Source organism: Electrona antarctica (assembly GCF_951216825.1).
Source record: "Electrona antarctica genome assembly, contig: scaffold_40, whole genome shotgun sequence".
In the NCBI taxonomy this organism is placed as follows: Eukaryota; Metazoa; Chordata; class Actinopteri; order Myctophiformes; family Myctophidae; genus Electrona; species Electrona antarctica.
This window is the reverse complement of record NW_027638523.1, coordinates 342,216-359,676: the sequence shown is the minus strand read 5'-3', so window position 1 is coordinate 359,676 and position 17,461 is coordinate 342,216. Positions and strand designations below refer to the sequence as shown.

At 41.5% G+C, this 17,461-nt stretch overlaps 2 protein-coding genes across 4 annotated transcripts in view; both read right to left on the bottom strand.

The window, feature by feature from the left end:
* Positions 1–17,461, bottom strand: part of LOC306917958 (uncharacterized protein) — a 338,291-nt gene that overhangs the window by 81,243 nt on the left and 239,587 nt on the right. The window lies entirely within an intron of this gene.
* The window catches only part of LOC306917977 (uncharacterized protein), a gene marked incomplete at its 3' end in the record, with an annotated part of 51,521 nt that overhangs the window by 6,857 nt on the left and 27,203 nt on the right, over positions 1–17,461 (bottom strand). Inside the window, exons 5-8 of the mRNA XM_079530878.1 lie at positions 4,202–4,489; positions 3,850–3,942; positions 2,360–2,515; positions 1,527–1,670 (exon numbers count right to left, since the gene is read on the bottom strand). Coding sequence (XP_079387004.1) covers positions 1,527–1,670; positions 2,360–2,515; positions 3,850–3,942; positions 4,202–4,489 — 681 coding nt within the window. The remainder of the gene's footprint in view (positions 1–1,526; positions 1,671–2,359; positions 2,516–3,849; positions 3,943–4,201; positions 4,490–17,461) is intronic.

Sequence of the window (17,461 nt, the reverse complement as noted above, 5' to 3'; positions counted from 1 at the left end):
AACCGGCTAGCGACTTCACCCTGGTGCCTTTCCAATATACCCTCGCATACCGAATCGATGTCCCTCTCCGATCTGAATCCATGTGATTGTTTACGTTTTACTTCGGCTAAACGTAGCCTGACTGGCCATCCCCGTTTCCCGACAGGTATGTTCCATGTCCGTCACAGTCAATGTCAAAGTCATTCTTTATATTCGTCCAATTCCTGGAGATGCCTGATCACGACGACCTTGGCTTCCTCTGGTGTTCCGTTAAGTTTTATCATGACTTTACAATTTCGCGTCCACGTTGCCTGGATGTTGCCTTGCTTCTTTAGCATACGAGCGTGTCTAGCAATGTCTGCGTTCTTTTTAGTGAGATGCTCATTCATGTACACTCCACTTCTCTCTCACTATTATGGCTGGTATTATGGCTGGTATTGAACTGCTGTTCTTTTTGTTTTTTGTAGATTCACTTCTTTACTCACAAATAATGCTACGACTTGCTGCTCCAGTGATTGTTGTTCTTCTGGAGGGGGCTCGTCAGAGTCGGCGGCGTTATCGCCGGTCTCCGTAGCTCTCGCATAGCTCCTGTGAGTGGTTTTCAATGCGGTTACAATCACATATTCCATTCGGGTATATAGTTCAAGGTCATCCACTCGACTCTCCAGGAACTACATTTTCTCCTCTTTCTCTTTCACCAGATTTTTTAGTTCTGTGATTTGTTCCACCAGGTTCATTATCATTTCTTGCCGTTTGGACACTTTCTCAACTTCTCTTGTCAGAGAGTATAGCGTCTCCTTGATCTCCTCCAGATCTTCAGCTTTTTTCTTTTTAGCCGCCGCCATTCTTTTGTTTTATTTTGCTTCCAGTCCGTCCGTTTTGTACGTTGCTTTAAATAAAAGCAATGTTGCTCGTATCGTATCACTGACATTATAGACTGAGAAGCCGTTTGGCTGTGACCACACGCTGCCACACACCGCCGCCGCCGCTATGTTAAAGAAACTTGACGTTTTATCTGATCGAGGAGCTAGTATTGTATACCATTGATTTGATCCATTTTGAAGTAATGATATACAAAATTAGGACCTAATTTCCGTTAAGGAACTTGACTACCTTGACTACATTTGTATGAATGCAATAATATCAAACAATTACAATTTCTCAAAAAATACCATTTATATTAGGACTCCCACCCGTGGGTCCTGGGACCCACTGCAGACCTAACAACATCACTGTGGTACATTCTGTTTTCTAGACGGGCTCTCTACCCATTCAGCTATGGCTGTCCCTCTCTAAGGAAGGACAATATCAGTCACTAGAACCAGGGATGGGTGTTTTCTGTGTATCTACGATGGTTAAAATGGAGTTTGAAGTTACAATGGGCTTGTCTGATAAAAATGAATATAAAATATCTAAATACTGAATTGAGCAAATTCAAAACTGTCCAAAGTGTTCACAAAAAGCCTGAGTAGACGATAACATTACCCACAATTATTTTGAAAGTGAAATATCCCTTTATGTAAGTAAGTAAACAAAACAGCACATACCTATACGGTACAACTTTACTACAGGTTGCATCTTCGCATCAAACAGTCCACGTCTCTGATCCACCTCTGGCTGTTCCTCTGACACTGTTGAATGTCTTTTGGAGGCCATCTCTCTAGATACTGTAGACCTCTCCCTGTGGTGCTCTGTGGAAATCACCAGTAGAAACAACTTGTACTTATCATTCAAAAAGGGTTTACTGAAAAACCAGGAATAATCTGGTGACCACCGGAGAGACGGGTGAAAGCCGGAATGTAGACGGCACCCGGGAGCAGTATGGGTTGGCGCCCCAGCCTGTGTCTACCGTGAGGAGGAAGCCCAACACACCCATGGTGAGGCCTTTAGGAGGGCCATTCAAGCTGCAAGCGGAGTCTGCAGCACCACCGTTGCCCAGGTGGAGCCTGCAGCACCACCGTTGCCCAGGTGGAGCCTGCAGAACCATTGTGGCTCAAGAATCCACCACTCCTGAATGAAGTGTCTGGTGCTGATTGATGATTAGAACCTTCCTGGACAGATCACTTAATCCTTTGAGTGGACCAGTACCATGTCTCGTGCTTAAAATCTTAAAAGTCTCACGCACAAATATCTTAATAGCTAAACATGATTATGGGTACAAACTTGTTGTTCTATACTTATGTAGTGGCACAAGCGGAAACATGCTGTGTGTCTGTGTCTTTTAGGGGACCATGAGTTACCAAACTATATTTTTATCCTTACAGTTTCTGAATAACCCTTTAGTCTTGTTAAATAATACTAATAAAAACATCATTGTGTTTTACCTGATAGAGTATATTGCACCACATCTTCCTACGTAGTAATGTCAAAGTTGACTCACCAGTCTCCTCTTCCTGTTCCTCTTTAATCTGTGGAGGTTGTGGTTCCTCCAGGACCAGACTGGATCTCCTCTCCTGTTGTTCCTCTTTAATCTGTGGAGGGTGTGGTTCCTTCAGGACCAGACCTCCTCTCCTCTCCTCATATTCAGATGAAACCTCTTTACACACAGACAGGAGGAGGGGAGAGACGGTAGCGTCAGCAGAGCAACTCAAAGTGCTTTTGTCAACTCTAAGATTATTCTCCTATTCGTTTTGTCAGGATCGTTTAAAAAATGAGTGTCTCGAGTCTCTTCACAATGCCTCGCAGAGCAAGGTGTTGAGTAGAGCCCGACATCGGTCTCAACGATGTATCCGTCATTGTTGGCGCCGATGCCCGACATCGGACATTATTTCACCGATGTGGCCAAAAATTTTTTTTAATCATCATTAATGTAATCTACCCCCAACCACCCCTTTTCCCCCTCACTGTATATTTCCCTTTTTACCTCCTTTATGATGAATTCCTGTTGTGTTCTTTGGAAAAATAGAAGTGTATATTTGTACATCTCTAAATGTTTTGATGAATTGAACAAGATGGACCCTCTGGTAAACAAGTGTAATGCTTTTATTGGGTCGTCCACTCACAGTTAACAGTTTTTGTATTGAGTTGTGCTTGAAATGTACTGTAATTCTGCAAACTGTTTTTGAGTGGTGCAAACCACTCCAACAACTGGCTTTGTTAGTTTACGTGTCCACGTGTTTGTTCGTACCAAAAAAATCACACCCGTGTGAACTGAGTGGTGTAAGGTCTTATATAGCCTGATCATCTGTGGTCACTGACGTAATGTCTCATTCCGGCCAAATCACAATGCACCATGCTCATTTTTTGGTACGAACAGACACGTAAACTAACAAAGCTGAAATCACACCCTGGGTGACCATAGCAACCATGCTCATTTTTTGGTACGAACAGACACGTAAACTAACAAAGCCAGTTGTAGGAGTGGTTCACACCACTCAACTAACAAAGCCAGTTGTAGGAGTGGTTTACACCACTCAAAAATGAGCATGGTTGTTATGGTCACTAAGTTCACACGGGTGTGATTTCATTACATCAGGCATTACGTCAGACCACAGCTGATCAGTCTATATAAGACCTTGCACCACTCAGTTCACACGGGTGTGATTTTTTAAAAGCCACTGCGTGTGCCGTGCCTGTGACTCTGACCATTTATGTGACTCACCCTTTATGCCAAATATCTTAATAGCTAAACAAGATTATGGGTTCAAACTTGTTGTGCTATAGTTATGTAGCGGCACAAGCGGAAACAACATGCTGTGTGTCTGTCTGTCTTTTAGGGGACCATGAGTTACCAAACTATATTTTGTATCGTTACAGTTGCTGGATAACCCTTTAGTCTTGTTAGAATAATACTAATAAAACATCATTGTGTTTTACCTGAGAGAGTATTGCACCACATCTTCCTACGTAGTAATGTCAAAGTTGACTCACCAGTCTCCTCTTCCTGTTCATCTTTAATCTGTGGATGTTGTTGTTCCTCCTGGGCCAAAATGGATCTCCTCTCCTCATATTCAGATGAAACCTCTTTACACACAGACAGAAGGAGGAGAGAAGGTAGCATCAGCAGAGGAGTACAAACAAGGAGTACAAACGGAGCGCAGAGCACATTTATGCCACCCATGTCTCCTTGCTCACTGGGAGCGGTGGCTGTTTATACAGGAATATATGTAATGTATGTATGTTCACAGACATTCTAGGGCTAGTATAACTACTGGTAAATGTAGTTCAGTTCAGTTAGCTTAATGCTATTTGTAGCTAAGCTGGTGTTGTTCAGTCTACTAACCTGCAGTGTGTAGATCGATGTCCATATCAAAATCAATGTCCAGCCGTTTGTTTTGTGTCTCCAGCAGAGTTTCTAGTGTCTCCATCTCTCTCTGGAAGAGGTTGACCATGAACTCTCCCAACGCGCTGAGGCACTCCAACACAAACACTCTGACGCTAAGCTCCACACTACAAACATCAGCAGCGCCACGCTGCTGTTTGTCCACAACAAACAATATCTCCTCTCCCACCGACGCTAGCTGTTCATTTATCTTCAGCCGTACAGACTCCATTTGACGCTTTTCACCTCCTTTAGGAGACATTTCCACCAAGCTACTGTAATATAGAATGTGTAATAAAGGCACAAATATCAACAATTCCCGAGAGGCACGACAACATGTTTGTTCAACAACATTTCCGTGGAAAACAACTGGCGTGGCCACGTGATGCAAACAAGTACTTCCGACCGGGTCAAAGTTTTCACGCATGCGCAATAAAGAATCCAGGCACTGTTGCCTTAATGCCTTTCGCCCCCTGGTGGTGGAGGTGTGTAACTGTCAGATAGATAGATAGATAGATAGATAGATAGATAGATAGATAGATAGATAGATAGATAGATAGATAGATAGATAGATAGATAGATAGATAGATAGATAGATAGTGTTATGACCTGGCTCTTGGGCCATAACAAAGGAGGAAGACACACAGCTGTTTAAAAGTGCACAAACCACTATTTATTTACAATATAATAAACGTATGCATCAAACAATACTAAAGTATTAAGTGGCTTGTGTTAATCAGTAGATCAGTAGTGTAAGTGAGTGGATGTGTGGTAAATGTAATGTAGGGTGTTGAATGGAGCAAACAAATGCTGCTGCTCTCATGGAAGGAGAGAGAGAGAGAGAGACCTGGCTCCCAAGAAAAGACAGACTATGCACACACTGCACACAAAACGAGGTAGAGACTGAGCTACACTTCCTAACCGTCTGTCCACTGTACCAAGACATCAGAGACATGTACTTCCCTGCACAGATTACAATCACCTAAGGAGAGTTTGAAAACCACCAAATGTTTAGGCCTATAACATGTTTAAAACATTGAAATACTGGTGTTAACTTTCAAAAGTATAAAACGTCTCGGATGTATAGGCTAACTATCTCTGACAGAAAATGCACAATCTTTTATAGTCTCACAAGATAGTATTACTCAAAGTGTTAATATAACACAGCTCTGTTTACATGACTGTTTATTGTATTGTTTTATCTTGATTGTTTTGTTCCACTTTTGCTTTGGCAATGTAAACGTTTGTGTTTATGTTTTCTCATGCCAAAAAAGCTCCTATGAATTTAATTGAATTGAGTTAGGCCGGCCAACTCCCAGCCCTTTATTTATTTATTTATTTATTTGACAGGGACAATGCACATTAATCAACATTTCAGTTTTCACTTCCATGTAAATGTGCCAGAGTTAGCCATAAGCTAATTTACATCTGTAGTCTCTGAGCAGGCTCTTAAAATGGTAGTACAACTGAACATACAATGACACATACAGTACAATACAATGCAATACAATACAATACAGATAAAAGAAAGACAGAGTGTATAGTGTGCCAGAAAACAGCACCATGCGTTGATGCCATGTGTGCATATGTGCCAGCACCCAACACTATGTCCATATAAAAACACAATACAACAGATATAGAACACACTGGGACCACTGGCCAGGCAATTGATTGGCAATTGCTCAGGACCTGTGGGAAGCAAAGACCTAGGCCTATAGGAATACACACAGGCCCTAGTAGGCCAACTACAGGGGCTGTGACAACAGACAGGCAGGCAGGCAGGCAGGCAGACAGACAGACAGACAGACAGACAGACAGACAGACAGATAAGCTATTTGCACACTTTTGACAATTTGAATCCATGATGCATTGATATTAAATGGAAAAAGTACTTTGTAATTTCACTAATTTGTCATTAAAAGGAATACTTGAGTATACGTAGGCTACTTTGTCCACCACCGATAACTGGACACCAACATCAGGTAGTCTAAATTATTATCTATGTATTAGTACTAATTACCTAGTAATTATTACAGGTGGTTCATCAGCTGGTGGTTCATGAGCTATGCCTGATTTTCAATCAAGTGCTACAGTGCCACCCTTTGTCCAATGGTTGTGGGCTTTGTGTCTAAGCAGGGTGACATAGCCCTCTAACATATTGCCACATTTCGTGAAAAACAACTGCATGGTTTGGCCTGGAGCGCGGACATAAGAAAATATGTATAATTCAAAATAGTGGGTGATCTAATGCTGCATTCACATGGAATCGGGCAAGCGGTAGACGGCAAACGTCAAAACCTGCTGGACGGCACGGTAAAAAGATTAAATATTTTAACATTGATGCCGTCTGCCGCTACCGTCACCTGAACTGGCTGCCAGGCTGCCGTGCCATCCTGTTCCGTTTACCGTCCTGCTCCCGTCCACTAAAATGACTTACGGTTTGCCATCTACTGCTTGACTGATTCCATGTGAATGCAGCATTAGCCAGGGTCAGAGGTCAAAAGTCAGAACACGAAAGTTGTTCGACACGAGGAGACGCATATGTCTATCCAAGTTTTATTGTTGACGGTCAAACGGAGCTATACCTGTTCAAATTTTGCATTTTTGATTGAGTGCTATAGCGCCACCCTTTGGCCAATGGCCATGGGCTTTGCGTTCTCACCGTTTAGCATACCCCTCTACCATATTGCCAAGTTTCACGAAAACCGACTGCACGGTTAAGCCAGAAATGCAATTTTGTTTTTAAGGGGCCAGGCACTTCGGGCGCAGCCCCTTAAAAACAGTCAACTACAATAAGGGACCATAGACCATTTAGCTTGGCCCCTTAATAACTTGAAAAGTTGAAAATTAATTTCTAATCCTTTCTTAGATAGGTGACGATTTGGCAAATTTTGAATATTGTATATTTTTAATTACATTTGACGCAGTGATGGTCTCATAATATAATTTTTTCTTGTTTTTAGTTTTTCTTTTGGAGGTTACAAAAATACCAGATACTCTGTATAGACTGTGTTAGCAGAGCTGCCATTACAGCGATAAGGAAGAGTCTAGATAGCCTGGAGCTAGTCGGACTAAACAAACATAACGGAGGAAAAGAATGAGGACTCAGCACTTACATTCAGCTCGTGACCATAATAACTCGAGCATCTTTATTAGCAGCGTCATTATATACACATTGGGTAACAGGCATATCCGGTACTTCCGGTGTGGCTCTTCAGAATAAGGGTTTATCGTTTACATATATACAGACAATAAAGATCACATCTTAACAGACTGTCATCATGGGAATGTGTCGCTGCACTAAGAGGTGTTGGTATAGAAAGAGTGAGACCACAGCATGTCATGATGGATCAATCCACATCTTTAATGTCAATCCTCCGGCCGGCCTGCCAGCCAGGAAAAGACCCCCAAAACACTTCTCACAGTGAACAGGAGTATAAATGTGGTCACTTCATGTCGTACTGTATTCTAGGTCCGCTGGTGACCGCTAAGAAAAGGAAGGCACGTGCATAGGCTTCAGCCCCTGCCCTTTTACCCGTCTGTAAAAAAACTGCCCTCTTCAGTCCATGAAAGTAGCCGTTTTAAAGATGTTTTGGCCAATCTGCTCAATCTGCTCAGTTCAAAGCTTGTAGAATGTGTGACTTATATAAATACCACGACAAAATGGTCGTGCATCTGTTCCCAATGAGGCAGCCTGCTCATATCTCACCTTTGGAGGAGAGCTGGCTTGCAGAGCATGGCTTAAAACTTAGGCTGATCGGCTGTGGGGCCAATAGGGCTATACTGTAGGCTACTGTATATTGATCACAACATGAACGCCAGACATGCATGCCTTGGTAACTCCAAATGTCCCGTGAATCATTTAATATTTCATGACGACATATCATCATATCATCACAAGAACGCATCAGTGGACTTACCATCTGACAAATAAATTATAGCCGTGTCCTTTTTTTCCCCTCACTGTATATGTTTCTTTTCCCTTTTTACCTCCTTTATGATGAATTCCTGTTCTGTCTATAGAAGTGTCTATTTGTACGTCTCTAAATGTTTTGATGATTTGAACATGGTGGACCCTATTGGAAACAAGTGTAATGCTTAATTGGGTCGTCCACTCACAGTTAACAGCCTTTGTATTGAGTTTGTGCTTGAAATGTACTGTAATTCTGCAAACTGTTAATACATTCTTCAATCAATCAATCAATCGTGTGTCCAGATTTGATTCATTTCCCCAGTCATTCCGATATACGACAGTGATATGATATTAATCAAATAATAATCATAAAATGATGAAAGATATCAAGACCCGACCCACAACAGCCCTGCCAATCAGGTTCAGCCCTGTTGGCACAACAGGTTGTGTGTCGGTCTGACGAGTGGGAGAATGGGGTTCAATCCCCGCTACCTGCGAAACACTACATCTGCAAAGGGGAATGATTGAGCAATTGTTCAATATAAATGGCTTTTATAATATTCTTGCCAAGTTGTATTAGTCTTTAGTCTTGAGGTCAAACTTAAATCAATTAACTTCTTTCTCATTATACGTGAGAAAAGGATATCCTACAGATTGCTACTTTATTAACAAGTGGATCCATCGTTTAGGGGCTTGCTTGCCAAAATAAGCTGATCTACAAGTGTAACGCGGTGCACAACAGACACACTGTTATCTTGTAGATCTGTCCATTTGAAACATGTTAGTAACGTGTTCCGATAGCGACCATAAACATCATCACGTTAGATTAAACAGGCGTGTATGTTCTACGCGAGGCGGAACCTGCATGGTGGAAACGCTTGGTGAAGGAGTCCGCTGACTGTCAGGTTCATGAGCTATACCTTTTTCACTTGAGTGCTATAACGCCACCCTTTGGCCAATGGTTGTGGGCCGCACCGTTGAAAGTAGCATAACCCTCTACCATATTGCCAGGTTTTGCAAAAAACTATTGCACAGTTAAGCCAGAACTGCAAGTTTTGGCAGCCTCAGCCGATCTGCGTTGCTGATGCAAAAAAATGAATAAATAAATTGTGCGTGGCTGCGGCGTGCATCTGTGGGAACCGATAGAGAAAAACGAAATTGATCTTTTTGGGTGGTTACCCGGCCGTGTTGTTTTTGGCAGCACATTTCTATTTTAGTTTAGTCAGTCTTTGGACTGAAACTTCATTTAGTTTTAGAAACTTCATTTAGTTTTAGTCATATTTTAGTCTCCTGGAATGTTTTGGTAGTTTCAGTCGACTAAGTGTCATGCAATTTTAGTCGACTAAATCTACAGTTGATTTAGTCGACTAAAATGTCTTTTGGCGGGCCTTGATGCCGTCGTAATGACAGATTTTACACTTGCTGAAAATAGCTGATCTACAAGCTCACAACGCGTCGCAGCGCGACACATGAGCTGGTAGATCGGCTATTTTCAGCATGCGAACCAAGTGTAAAATGACTTTACTGCATCTTTTGTCCACTAGTCTATTTTTTATTTGTTGAAGAAAGTGTCAATATATTTAGTCTTAGTTTTAGTCACCAGAGCTTCGTTTTAATTTAGTTTCCATTTAGTTTCCGTCGGTGGAAAAAGGTAGTTTTCGTCTTAGTTTTAGTCGACGAAAACAACACTGGTACCCGGTTCCCCAGCATGTTGTTATCGGTTCCTGCTTGGTCACGAGGTTCCCTACCCACGACCCTCTTACCATATTGCAGAATTTCGTGGAAGACGAAAGCACAGAACTGTCAAAATTGTGAAAAATGTCAGAAACCATACGATCAATAAGAGATCTTTGCCGCTTTAGGCTTGATCCCTAATAATAATAATGGCCACTCTCACTCAAAAATGGCTTTTATAATATTCTTGCAAAGCCTTAGCCTTTAGTCTTGAGGTTGAATTTAAATAAATTAACTTTAATTATACGTGAGAAAAAGGATATTCTACAGATTGCTACTTTATTAACCAGTGGATCCCTAATAATAATAATAATAATAATGGATGGAATTCAAATAAGTACCTTGAGTATAGTACAGGTTAAAGAACAAAATAAAATAAAAATTAGAAAAACTAGCAGTTGTAGGCAGTGTGCAGAATATGAAAGAACCTTCATTCCAATGGACCACATATACAAAAAGATACAGAATAAACTAAATTGTGATGTCTTTAATCACTCATGTTGATATCGAGCATCGCAGTGCACATATCGAGTGAACCGGAAGAGTATTTCCCATTCATTTCCCCATAGACGTTTCAAAAAGACTATATTTTAAGACCTTTTAAGCCTCGGAGAAAGCCAACTCGGATGGTGACAAAAAATGACAATAAAATAAAATTGGGCAGAACAAATTAGAAGGAAAAAAGGGCAGGGTTCAATACTTTTCTTTTGAGATTTTCTTATTTCTAATTATTTGTCCGGCCCAACATTTGTTGTTCATTGTCATGATTTGTCACCTTGGCTTTTTCCAAGGCTTAAAAAGGTCTTTAAATAAATACTTTTTGAAATGTCTATGGGGAAATGAATGGGAAATTCTCTTCTGGTGCCCTCTTCGTTCTGAAAGGGGCTGTGACGCTCTATTGTCAGATTATGTGATTCCACTGCTTTAGTATCTATCTGTCATTGTCATCCTGGAATCGAATGAATGATCACTAACTGCAACTAAAGGGTTGTATGAGTCCTCATGTGTGTTTTTAGAGTAACACTCTGAGCAAAGCCTTTACCACACACGTTACAAATAAAGGGCTTTTCCCCTGTGTGAGTCCTCATGTGTTTTTTTAGAGCAACACTTTGAGCAAAGCCTTTACCACACACGTTACAAGTAAAGGGCTTTTCCCCTGTATGAGTCCTCATGTGTGATTTTAGATGACAACTCCTAGCAAAGCTTGTACCACACACGTTACAAGTAAAGGGCTTTTCCCCTGTATGAGTCCTCATGTGTGTTTTTAGATCACCACTCTGAATAAAGCCTTTACCACACACATTACAAGTAAAGGGCTTTTCCCCTGTATGAGTCCTCATGTGTATTTTTAGATCACCACTCTGAATAAAGCCTTTACCACACACATTACAAGTAAAGGGCTTTTCCCCTGTATGAGTCCTCATGTGTGTTTTTAGATTACCACTCTGAATAAAGCCTTTACCACACACATTACAAGTAAAGGGCTTTTCCCCTGTATGAGTCCTCATGTGTGTTTTTAGATCACTACTTTGTGTACAGCCTTTACCACACACGTTACAAGTAAAGGGCTTTTCCCCTGTATGAGTCCTCATGTGTAATTTTAGATTACCGATGTGAAGACAGCCTTTACCACACACGTTACAAGTACAGGGCTTTTCCCCTGTATGAGTCATCATGTGTGTTTTTAGATGAACACTCATAGCAAAGCCTTTGCCACACACTTTACAAGTAAAGGGCTTTTCCCCTGTATGAGTCCTCATGTGTGATTTTAGATGACAACTCCTAGCAAAGCTTTTACCACACACGTTACAAGTAAAGGGTTTTTCCCCTGTATGAGTCCTCATGTGTGTTTTTAGATTAACACCCAGAGCAAAGCCTTTACCACACACGTTACAAGTAAAGGGCTTTTCCCCTGTATGAGTCCTCATGTGTGTTTTTAGATCACCACTCTGAATAAAGCCTTTACCACAAACTGTACAAGTGAAGGGCTTTTCCCCTGTATGAATCATTGAGTGCTTAGTCAGATTTGCCTTACGATTAAAACATTTGCCACAGTCTGTACAACTAAAGCGTTTCTTCCCTGTGTGGCTCCTCATGGAGTGAGTTTGTTTTGATGATTTCAGGTCCTTGGACAGCTTGCTGCTCAACGACAATCTTTGTCCTTCCACATGTTGTTTCTTTTGTGATTTCAGTGTGTTTAAAGTTGACTGACCTTCACTGGTCTCCTGCCACTCATCACTGTCTTCAGTGTCAGATTCAGAACAGTGTGAAGAGAGGAGCTGGTCGTCACTAGTTGGTTGTGATGTTCCACAGTCCTCTACATCAGCTTGTGTTTTCATGTGTTCAGTTGAGGTGCCGGCTACAGGCTCCGTCTCTCTGTTTTCATCATCATGATCATCTTCACTTTTCACTGCTTGTAATGTCAACGTTGACCCATCAGCCTCCATTGGTCTTTGAAGTAGCTCCTCTTGTTCATCATTAATCTGTGGTGGTTGTGGTTCCTCCTGGACCAGACTGGAGCTCCTCTCCTGTTGTTCAGTGACAACTTCCTCTTTACACACAGGGAGGTGCGGGACGGCTAGAAAAAAGACACAGAGAGAAAAACATTTAATGTTTCAACTTTTCATTTTTGGAGGAACATCATCACAGATAGTTTCCAGGGCTTGACATTTGAGCCACATTTGGACAAGAACATTTACTCACTTGTCCAAGTAAAGATTAGTCATTCTTGTACTTGTCTTGCATATTTTGTTTGTATTGAATATAGAGCTGGGACTCGATTAAAAAAATTAATCTAATTAATCAGAGGCTTTGTAGTTAATTAATCTCGTTTAATCGCATTTTAATCGCATATCAATATTCAACCCGAGAACAGTGAGAAACCTTTTTTTTCAAATGTTTTTTGGTATCCCAGTGAATAGTGACTACGGGATTCCACTCATTTTCAACATTTTACTGTCATTAATATACCTTAGAGTTGTTGTGTGGATATAATAAGAAAGTCCTCCCCATTCTGTGTAGCCTAGAACTGGAGATCTGAAAAAAATCAGTAACATTATGAAGTACATCTCAGTGACATCACAAAAATGTACTTCATAATGTTACTGTTTTTTTCAGACCTCCAGTTCTATAGGCAACACATAATGGAGGGACTTTATTATTTCCAGTGCACACAACTCCATAGAAAAATGTTGAAAATGAGTGGTATTCCCCTTTAAGCAATACAACTTTTTTATCCTAACAGATAAACAAGAGCAGCAAGTGCCTATATAGTGTCTTCAGTGTGTATATGAATACTCAAATGTGCTTTACATGGCGGGCATGAGAACAAATAAAAACAACTTTATTATGGGGGAAACATTTTACATGAGGTTGGGGCTGACCCACGCTTGTCGCTTGCTACTTCATTATGTTTCGCATCGAGGACAGCCTGACAGCTTCGTGCTGGTGAAATCACCGCGCGTCTCCGGTGGTCTGTGAGACATGTTAAACTGAAGCAGCTAGCAAGCCTAGCATATAAGCTAACGTTGGTCATAAATGGATCCTTTCCCTCTGACATTGCACACAGCCATGCCGCTATCCACGCTTCCATCCGATAGCTTTTACATCTAAATGTCCCATCCATGTAGCAAAAGCAATATACGCGGCTTCTTCATTCGATTCATTTGGGTTTGGACTTTGGGCTTTCTTACGGAGCTGTAGCCTGTAGTGTAGAGTGAACAACAGCTGCTGCTCGCGTGCTGCAGCCAATTCAGTACTACTAGAAACACAGTGAGAAACGTTCCGCGGTGGAAAAAAAAGGTGCGATTAAATGCGTTAATTTTTTTAACGCGTTAATTTTTCTGTAGTTAATAATCTCAATGAATGCGTTAAAGTCCCGGCCCTAATTGAATATAATGTTGCATTTGAATAGTTACAATTAAGTAACAAGTGTTCAACAGAAGTTTATGATATATAATCCACCACTCCTGAATGAAGTGCCTGGTGCTGGGAGTCTGAGGTATTCTATTTATAGTGACTCATAGGAATAGACTGTGACAACCGGGTATAGTCTGGTGACCACCGGAGAGACGGGTGACAGCCGGAATGTAGACGGCACCTGGGTGAGCAGTACGGGTTACCGCCCTAGCCTGTGTCCTCCGTGAGGAGGAAGCCCAACAAACCTTGGTGAGGCCTTTAGGAGGGCCATTATAATCCACCACTCCTGAATGAAGTGCCTGGTGCTGGGAGTCTGGTGCAACGCACAGGTCCTGGGCCTGGTGAGAGCAGGAGTGGACCTGGCGAGACGTAGGAGGGGCCCGGACAGGAGTCAACCCACAGAGCCTAGTCCTTTCACACGCCAGAATTTGGTTCTCCCAGTCCCGGCAGAGTAGTTCCGGAGCAACGGATTGTATGGCCTTTCTCATTCCCTGATGGACTGATCGAGGGTAGCTACTGGGACATAAGACATAAGATTTGATCAACCCCGGCTGGGTCGCCTGAGTGAGGGGTATGATGATGGTAGACCCGAAACCCCATTGACCTCAGGATACATCACTGAGGATACGTCCCAGGTGCATCCATGCGATGTATTTTTAGTTATATGACAAAATAACACTACACGAAACAAGAAAAGATAACTGAAAAACATAATTGGCACAAACTCAAACAGGTTGTTGGAAGTTTCAACAAACATGTCATACATATCATAGTGTGTAGCGGTGACTCCAGGTCTCAATCTTTAGTTGATGCATGATTTGTGTAGCCTGACGCCCTGAGATGCTGAAATGAATATTATGCCAGTTGTGTTGAACAGTGGAATGTCATGAAGCAAGAGTTTAACCAATGCAACCCCCCCCCCCCCCCCCAGCCTTCCTGAGTGGGTATAATCAGGATGCGCAAAACCACAGGGGGGAGGGGGGTTAGCTATCTCCTATGGCATCCCCCCCTGAATTATCACACGGACCACCACTGTTTACAGGCTGTGTAAACAATTAGGTTTTCAACATCAACCTTTTCAGACCCCAGGCCAGGAAACGGGGTTTGAAATGCTTAACCAGGGAATGAGAGAGAGTGAGAGATTGGCACGCACCCCCTGAGTTGACCAAGGAATGACCTTCCGGAGAGACTTTGATATGCACACAGAAATGGATATAAATGCGTTGGCTCCCCATATACTACAAACACGCACGCACCACTGACAGCATGTGTAGGGCGGCTGCCCTAAAAATATCCTTATGTCTTTTTCTTTTGATGAAATCCTGTTCTACCTACTGATATGTGTCATTACAAATGAGTGAGCATGTCTGTCAAGATGAGAGAAAATCATCATCATTTTTCGACCGCAGTCGAGATCGTGGATTTCACAATATCACGGTAGACTTTCCGGTCCTTCATTGCCATCCCCAGTTCCTGCTTACTGATGCCTGTGTCCCTAGCGATGACATCAGGGAACGACAGTTTTCTATCTCTGGTCTGCTTTGAGGCAGGACTCCAGAGAAGAAGGGAAGATATAACCTCATTGTCAGCTCTGTAGCAGTGGCCGGCAAACTGTGTTCTTCTGGATCGGACTAGTGAAGAAACACGGGGAAGGTTGCCGTATATTAGATTAGTCGATGGGTGGCTCTTCCATGACAGATTTTTCGCTCTCATTAGAAGGCGGGTGTAAGTGCCATCCAACCGTTTCTCTAGTTTCTTTGAACGTGTCCATGTCTCGGAGCCATAGAGTAGAATCGGCTCAACGGTCGTCCTAAATATTTTTACTTAACATCTTACTAAGCTGGGATGACCAGATCTTATGCATGTCATTGCAGGCTGACCAGGCCATACCCTTCCTAGTTTGAAAGATATATATGAACCCAAATACTTGTAGTCATCAACCTGTTTCAGAGGAGTGTTGTTAAGTGTTTTTATAATGTGGTTATTGTTGGATTTGCATATATTTACGTATTCAGTTTTCGTCTCGTTGAGATAAAGACCAACACAGTTGGAGGCCTGCTCAAGAGACTGAAGGAGAGCCTGAGCTCTTGATTGACTGATTGACTCCAATGATTGACTGATAAGCGCAATGTCATCAGCGAAGTCAGTGTCATTATTCTCATTTATCTTAGCTCACCAACAACCCTGTGCACCAGAACTCATCGTGGGCGGCTGTGGTTCAGGAGGTAGAGCAGGTCATCCAATGATCCCTGGGTCGGTGGTTCGAATCCCGGCTCCTCCTGTCCACATGTCGAAGTGTCCTTGGGCAAGACACTGAACCCTACATTGCCTCCAATGAGTTTGTTGGTGTGAGCTCGCCACCATTGGTGTCTGAATGTGGGAAGTGAGGACCCTGGCGTCGACTGTTCGCCGCTTCACCTCCCAATGTATGAATTAATTGTAAAGTGCTTTGACCACTTGGAAAAGTGCTATGAAAATGCAATTCATTATAAAAATGCAATTCATTATTTGATTTATTGTGTGTATTTGGTTTCATATACAAGAGGGTTTTTTCAAAGCATTTCATTTCATTTTCATTTCATTTTTATTTCGCACATAGTGTAACACAATACAGTACAAATCATAATAGATAACAATTAATATCTTTCATAATTCATTTGTCTTTCATACAGTATCTGATACACCTATGACGAAAAGGAGCAGGAAGAAGAATAAATTCTTATAAATACCTGCCCCCTTTTCACTTAAAAGTTTAGTTTACTTTATTGATTGGCGCATACACATCTAAACAAAACAAAAAAACAAACAAAAAACAAAAACAAAACAAAAGAGTAAAACAAAACAAGCAAGAGGTTGAGCAATGACACATGCAATAAATGATAGCTCTAGCTCTAGTTAACCTACTCATCGTCTTCATATTGTCTAAATATTTGATTTTTGTAATTTATTTTAAATTGGCAAATATTTGTACAACCCTTTAAATTGTCATCCAGAGAATTCCATATTCGAATTCCTGTTATCGAAGGACACATCAGTCTTTGAGTGGTCCGTGCAAACTTGTTTGAAGTCAAATGTCCTCCTACTATCCCTACTTTCTGAACTAGGATTGAATAGCTGTTGTAGATGAACTGGTAATGTTTTGCTTTTTGCACTAAACATAATTAATAAGGTTTGTAGCTTCACGATATGTTCAAATTTCAATACTCTCGATTTTATAAATAGACTATTTGTGTGATCTCTATAATGCACTTTGTGCATGATTCGTACTGCTCTCTTCTGTAATAAGTATAATGGTTTTGTGGTGGTCATGTACGTATTCCCCCACACTTCAGCACAATAACTAAGATATGGAGAAATTAATGAAAAATATAATATTCGCATTGCTTCCTTTTCTAGCACATGCTTCACTTTGTTTAAAATAAAAATGCTCTTTGAGATATTTTTCTTAACATGTGCTAAATGGGATTTCCATGTTAATTTGTCATCCATTATTACACCTAAGAACCGAAATTCTGATACTCTTGCGATGGCCACTCCATCCATGGATAATTCCACCTGGTCATCCTTTTTCCTATTTCCGAAAACCATAAACTTCGTTTTTTCCAAATTCAGCGAGAGCTTGTTTACATCAAACCATTTGTTGAGTTTTCATTTCA